The sequence below is a fragment of the Mus caroli genome, chromosome 2 (assembly GCF_900094665.2).
Source record: "Mus caroli chromosome 2, CAROLI_EIJ_v1.1, whole genome shotgun sequence".
Lineage (NCBI taxonomy): Eukaryota > Metazoa > Chordata > Mammalia > Rodentia > Muridae > Mus > Mus caroli.
In genome coordinates this window covers 68,442,008-68,449,215 of record NC_034571.1, presented here as the reverse complement: position 1 = coordinate 68,449,215, position 7,208 = coordinate 68,442,008, and the positions used below count along the sequence as shown (strand labels likewise).

The 7,208-nt window shown below is 40.8% G+C and overlaps 1 protein-coding gene across 4 annotated transcripts in view; it reads left to right on the top strand.

Moving 5' to 3' along the window:
• Chn1 (chimerin 1) overlaps positions 1 to 7,208 on the top strand; it is a 156,153-nt gene that overhangs the window by 135,604 nt on the left and 13,341 nt on the right. For all 4 annotated transcript variants that reach the window (XM_021182689.2, XM_029474318.1, XM_029474319.1 and 1 more), the window contains 2 exons: positions 5,602 to 5,775; positions 6,487 to 6,564. In XM_021182689.2, the coding sequence (XP_021038348.1) occupies positions 5,602 to 5,775; positions 6,487 to 6,564 (252 nt within the window). The remainder of the gene's footprint in view (positions 1 to 5,601; positions 5,776 to 6,486; positions 6,565 to 7,208) is intronic.

The following is a 7,208-nucleotide window of genomic DNA, read 5'->3' as shown; positions in this document are numbered from 1 at the left end:
GAGAGAGAGAGAGAGAGAGAGGAAAGGAAGGAAAGAAAAGGAAGAAAGGGAAGAAAGAAAGAAAAAGAAAGGGGAGGGGAGAGGAGAGGAGAGAGAGACAGTTTAGACTTAATTAGTTCTGTTTAGATAGCCAGTTACATTTGTATTGAAGTTTTTAGATCTAATGTGCCTCTGGACTCACCTAGCCTTAGAGTCCCCTACTTTATCTAAAACAGAATCCAAAAACTAAATACTAGAGAGCACAAACTCACTGTGCTAGGCGGAGTAGCAGTCACATTCCTGGGAACTTTGCAGATGTGACCTGTATACCTGTATAGCACATGAGATAAGGGCAGAAAGACTAGGAGTTCAGAACAGTCTGGACTGTGTAGTCAGAGCCTGCTGATGAGCTGAGTGGGAGTGGCTCACGCCTCTAGTCCCAACATTCTGATGGCTGAGGCAGATGGGCCTCTGTAAGAGAAATTTTTTTCCTGTTATTATGTAATCACTGAAGTTTATCAAACATCCCTCTCCCAGGAAGTAAGTTATTCCAGGAAAGAAATTAATTATTCTACTAGAATGTCTAAAGTGTATTTATCTTAGCCTTACAGAAATATTCTAACAGATAATGTTCAATGCAGGCTGATGCTTATTTAAAGCACACATTTCAGCTGAGGTCAGATGATGATGGAGCGCCTTTGATATTTTCAGCTCTTATGTCAGCACCATTATTGTGCTTATTGTCATCACTGCCCTCTAATAGGAGAAAGAAGGCTTTCTCCTAATAATAGAAGTTAAGAATATAAGTATTGAACTTTTAGTTGGAAGAAAAAAAAAACTTCTATTTTATTAGTACCTAACAGTGGTGATTTTACTTATAAGTTAGTGATAATCTGAATGATCCCTTTTAATAATTTTATGTAGCTTCTTTTGGTTAAAAGTAATATTTTCATAAATATTCCAAGGTATAAGCCATTTCTTTTAATTTTCTTATGAAAATAATGACTTGTGATATCTATTAGAATGTGAGATTCAGGGCTGGTGAGATGGCTCAGTGGGTAAGAGCACCCGACTGCTCTTCCAGAGGTCCTGAGTTCAAGTCCCAGCAACCACATGGTGGCTCACAACCATCTGTAATGAGATCTGACTCCCTCTTCTGGAGTGTCTGAAGACAGCTACCGTGTACTTACATATAATAAAAATAAATACATCAAAAAATAAATAAATAAATAACTGAAAAGATAAAAGTAAAATAAAAACCCTTTAAACTTTAAAAAGAATGTGAGATGTTTACTTCAATAGGGGGAACAGATTGCTCAGCAGTTAAGAGGGTGCACTGCTCTGCCAGAGAACTCCAGTTCAGCTCCTAGCACTCATATCCAGGGCCAGCCAGTGCCTGTGACCTCTGCAAGCACCTGAACGGACATGTGCAATCTTCCCACACATAAACACACATACACGGAACTGAAAATGAAGGTCCCTCATAGTGAAAACTACAGGAAAGGTCCGTTTAACATAGATTATTGGCTGCAGAGGTAGTTCAGTGGTGGGCCCTTACCTAGCCTATATGAAGCCCTGGTTCAATCTTTAGGGCCACAGAAAGGAGAAATACTTCATGGTTATTTTAAATGTGAAGATATAGATATAAAACAATGAATAATTTATCCTCCAAATGTACATTACCATAATTCTGTTACCCTTTACTCTATCCTTAGAATGTGAATGAGTGTTGGTTACTTACCTCAGAGCTTGGGTCTCTGTGCTTTCTAGCAGTGTGGCATGCATATGCACAGAGAAGTCAGTGCACACATTACCAGATAGCCTGAGGTCGGTAGTCTAAGTAACACAACTGTTTCACTAAGAAAATGCAGAATACAGTGTAGTGTGGATTCTGTAGTTCTCCTTTTCTGTCTTTGTTATATATTTCTTATCATGAGAAATTGGAGGGTGAAATATAGTTTAATAATATCATAAAATTAGCCTACAAAACCAAGAGATATAACATATGATATCTATGGACTTCTCACTCATTTATAGTTCAACATCTGGAAGAACAGAACTGTTTAGGGCATATATATATATATATATATATATATATATATATATATGTGTGTGTGTCTTTTTTTTATTATGTATTTTCCTCAATTACATTTCCAATGCTATCCCAAAAGTTCCCCATACCCCCCCCCACTTCCCTACCCACCCATTCCCATTGTTTTGGCCCTGGCATTCCCCTGTATTGGGGCATATAAAGTTTGCAAGTCCAATGGGCCTCTCTTTCCAGTGATGGCCGACTAGGCCATCTTTCCATACATATGCAGCTAGAGACAAGAGCTCCGGGGTACTGGTTAGTTCATCATGTTGTTCCCCACTATAGGGTTGCAGATCCCTTTAGCTCCTTGGGTACTTTCTCTAGCTTCTCCTTTGGGAGCCCTGTGATCCATCCAATAGCTGACAGTGAGCATCCACTTCTGTGTTTGTTTGTATATATTAGTCTTAATAGCAGACTGAAATGTGGTGTGCTGTTCATATGCTGGTATTTTTCTTGTATGTTTGCAGAGCATGCTTGAAGCTGCTGCATTGTACTGTGAACTCAAGGATATAAAATGATGGTGGATTTTTTTTTATGTGTATAGTATTTTACCTCCATGTATATCTGTGCATCACTTCCATGCCTGGTTCTGAGGAGACCAAAAGAGAGTCAGATTCTCTCTAGGACTGGAGTTACAGATGGTTGTAAGTCACCATTTGAGCCGCTGGAATTGGTCCTCTGGAAAAGCCTCCAGTGCCCTTAACCACTGAGCCATCGCTCTAGTCTCTGATGCTGTATTTTAATTCTGTTGCCTTTGCCCTGTGGTATTACAAAGGATTTCCTCTTGAATCCTGTTGGAAATTTAGTCTCTGAAATTATTCCCATACTTTTATATTGTTAAATGGGATAAAAGATATTTGTTTAGTAAATATTTCCTTTAAGTTTTAAGGCTGAGTTCAGATATTGCTTGATACAGTTTTGACTGAATCACAAATATGTTTATTAGCTGGCTGTATAAAAGAGGAGATGACGCCATACTTCTAAAGGATAAATTAATGTAGACTGTTGTTAGTGCCATGTATGTTTTGATATGTGGATGCAATGGATTTATGTTTGGGTTTTCATTTTGAGGTTATATGTGAGGAAGGATATGAAGAAACAAGAATATAATGTCTAGGTTTTAAAACTGCTTTTTAAAAGTCCTACAAGATCAAGCACAGATAACTGCCAAGACTGGTACAGGTGAAACATAGCAACATTTTTTAAACTCAACATATGTGTATATATGTGTGTGTGTGTGTAAACATATATGTGTGTATATGTAAACATATATCTACATACACATACATACAATACACATTAGTGAACAAAAGATTGAAAGTAAACAGTTCATCTTCAGTGCTGAAAAAGTACTCAGCATATACAGTGTGTTGTAGGCAGAAAGGAGTAGGCGGGTGGGCAGAGCACAGGCTGGTCAGTCTGCAGTCCAGTCACAGCTCTGCTCTTCAAGCTCAGTAGCCTGAGCACACTAATGACTCAGTGGGTTTGACCTCTCTGGGATGTTCACTTAGGCTCACACAAGCAAAGACCCAGCTCCTTCTGGCACACCCATGCAGCTCTGTCTAGCACACCCATGCAGCTCCGTCTAGCACACCCATGCAGCTCCCTCTGGCACACCCATGCAGCTCCTCTCAGGCTCCCCAGCTGGATGCTCTTTCAGGTCGCCAGTGTCTGTCCATTTAATGACAAAACAGTTCTGTTTGTGTGCCGGCTCTTCTTGTCTGTGCTATGACACTCATTACATTTTATCACGAGTTCTAGTGATGTGTCAGCAGCATCCCCAGCACCTGGCACATCAGCTCAGTAGCTCTGGGACCAGCACCCTCTCCACGCTGTGATGTCAGCAAAATGAAATGGCCCAAGACCCGAGGTTTTCTGGGATTCTGGACATAAACTGCATCTACTTCATTTAAACTAGTTTTGTAAGAGATCCTGATAACAGTTTTAACTTAAAAATTAGAAAAGTTATACTTTTTAAAACATAAAGATGACATTTATTTTAGTTGAATTATTTTCTCAGTATAGTTTATCACTTGAGTCTAATTTAGGAGAACACATTTGTTCTTTTTCATTCATTGTAAATCTTTGTGGTACTCATGTTGTTGAAAGGATGTCTCAGATATCACTGGGAAGTGCTTGGGTTCTGGTCCTGAGATGTTATACAAACCAGAGGAGTAACTTCAGAGGAGGCAATCCCTCAGGGTTCCACAATCACCGCAGGCTGGAGTTCCAGCTCCACTGTGTACCTTGAATACGTTCCTTACCTTGGCTTGTTCGGATGTAAATAGGAGACGAAGAAGCTGTGGCTGTTACTAGAACTCTGGCTCTGAAGGAAACAGTAAGCACAAGGCCCTGGGGTTGTGCTTGGCAATGATATTAGGAAGTCCTCCATAAACGTGAGCTGCTGACTGCAGTGAGCTGTAGACCACTCAGGAAAGGAAATGAGCTCTGACATGTAAAAAGGGGCTGTGAACACATATAAAGAGGAACTGATTTAGTTAAGGTTTTTGTTTTGGGTTTTGTTTGGTTTAGGGCTGTTTTGTTTGGGTTTTTTGTTTGTTTGGTTGGTTGGTTGGTTTTGTTTTGTTTTGTTTTGTTTTGTTTTTGAGACAGGGTTTCTCTATGAAGTCCTGGCTATCCTAGAACTTGCTTTTTTGACCAGGTTGGCCTCAAACTCAGAGATCTAACTGTTTCTGTCTCTGTCTCCCAAGTGCTGGGATTAAAAGTATACATCACATCTAGCTGGAACAGATGTATTTTAAGGAGATCTTGAATACTTTTATTTTGGTCATCCAATTCCACTTTATATCAAGTGACTTGAAATATAACTACAACTTACAGTCGATGTAAATTACTTTTAGCTATATGACTGGTCCATTTTGTGCCACTGTGTCAAAGAACCTTCAAGTAGACAAGTTACTAAGAATGCGAGTTAGATACCATAGTTCTGAGACAGAAGGTTCAAGGTACCACCATCTGGAAGGGGCTTCCTTGCTGTGTCCCCCCGGGCAGAAGGGGGGAAGAAGAAGAAGGCAGGAGAAGGCAGAAGAGAAAACCCTCTCCCTTAGGCCTCTTCATAGCACCATTGACTCGTTCATGAGAAGGGACCCCACACCTTCCAGAAGGCCACACCTCTCAGTATGTCATAAGAATTATGAAGAAAACAGACTCAGATCTTAGCATTGGTGATATGACATTCTATTATGTGTAATTATTTAACACTTAATGGTTTTTTCCTAGCCTCGTTGGGTGTGATGGCACATGCCTTTAATTGCAGCATTCAGAAGGCAAAGACTGGCAGATATCTAGAGGCCAACCTGGTCTATGTAGAGAGTTCTGGGTCAGCCAGGGCTACATAGTGAGACCCTATCTCAAAAAGAAAGAAAATCCTGGCCTAGCTCTAATCAAACTCTCCCTAGAGAAGAGAGCTGATGTTCCTCTCCTTGGAGGAGCTGCACTTCTGCTGAAAGAAACACTCCAGAAAGCCCAGGCTGGAAATAGTCACGACTTTTCCTTCATTCTTTTCACAGATTGTGGGTTGAATGTTCACAAGCAGTGTTCCAAGATGGTCCCCAATGACTGTAAGCCAGATCTGAAGCACGTGAAGAAGGTGTACAGCTGTGACCTGACAACGCTCGTGAAAGCTCACATCACCAAGCGGCCAATGGTGGTAGACATGTGCATCAGGGAGATCGAGTCCAGAGGTGAGGCGTTTGGACGAAGGCTGCCGACACCTTCACTTGGGGCTCCCTAGGCGCATGCCTTGTCATTAGCGTTGCCATTGTCTTCATTGATGTGGGGAATGGTGTCAGGAGACGTGTGCTCTCACAATGCAGTGTATTAATGAGCAAGCAGCTTGATTTCAAGGAACATTTAACGGTGATGGAAAGTAATATTTAGGATACATTAATGGATGGTGTCTGCAGTCTGCAAAAATCTCTGTGCGGAGATGGATCCACCTTTCAGGTTTTAAGTTCTTCTCATGCCAGGACGCAAAGACAGAAATGCCCTATTAAAACGTCCAGAGCAGAAACCTGAGCTGCACCCTAATTATTCTTGCCCACTTGGGAAAACAGCCATAGGCCTGCTAATGGAGGCTTTCTGCTCTGTAAAAGACTTTATGATGGAATTGGGTGATGAATGATTTCCCTTAAGATTTAACATTACTTGGTCTAATTAGGCAACATGATGGCCAAATTATAAATATCCAGGTGACAGTAGGTCAGAAGTAAAAACTGTGGGACAGATTCACTTTTGGAGGATGTGGGAGAAGACTTCTAGGCATGTGTGTTTTATCATCTTTTTCTAACACATCGTTTGTCCAGCTTGAAGTATGGAGAGATGTTGAAATGAGAAGGAAAGTCATGAGTTAACAGAAAATTAGTTCCCATGCTTCATTCATTTATTTTTTTCAGGTCTGAATTCTGAAGGACTCTACCGAGTGTCAGGATTTAGTGACCTGATTGAAGATGTCAAGATGGCTTTTGATAGAGGTATGGTTTTCAGCAGAACCATTAACTTAGATGGCCATTCTCTGCTGGAACGTCAGTTTCTTATGCTGCTCTTAGATTGATTTTCTAAATGACTGATGATTATTATATTCTGCAGAAGGTTGTGATAGGCATGGTGGCATACACCTGTGACCCCAACACTTGAGAGGTAGAAGCAAGAGGATCAGGTGTTCAAGGCCATGATTGGTACATAGTAAATTTGAGGCCAGCCTGTCAAAAAACTAAGCCAAACAAACAAAACAACAAAATTCAACTTATAGTTTCCTGTCTTTGCATCGGCTACCTTAAAGGTTCAGATTTCCCGGTGAGAAAGAAACACAGCACTTAATGGATATACCAGCATCTGAATATCGAAGGTTGGGCCAGGTTCATCCAAAGCAGAGAGCAATGAAATTTACCAAAACTGACAGGAAAAAAAATCTTTTCTCATGTCCCAGCCTAAGTTAGCCATGCAGCCTTCCGTGAGGGTCTGTGTGACTGACTCCTGTTCTAGCTCATGTACAGGAAGCAGGAAGCTTAGAGAACCTGAAGCTGAGGCCTGAGGCCTGCCCATTGTGGAAAGCTCACTGTCATGGGTTTTGTTTTATAGCTTCCAGGAGGTGAGATACTTTTTTTTTTTTTTTTTT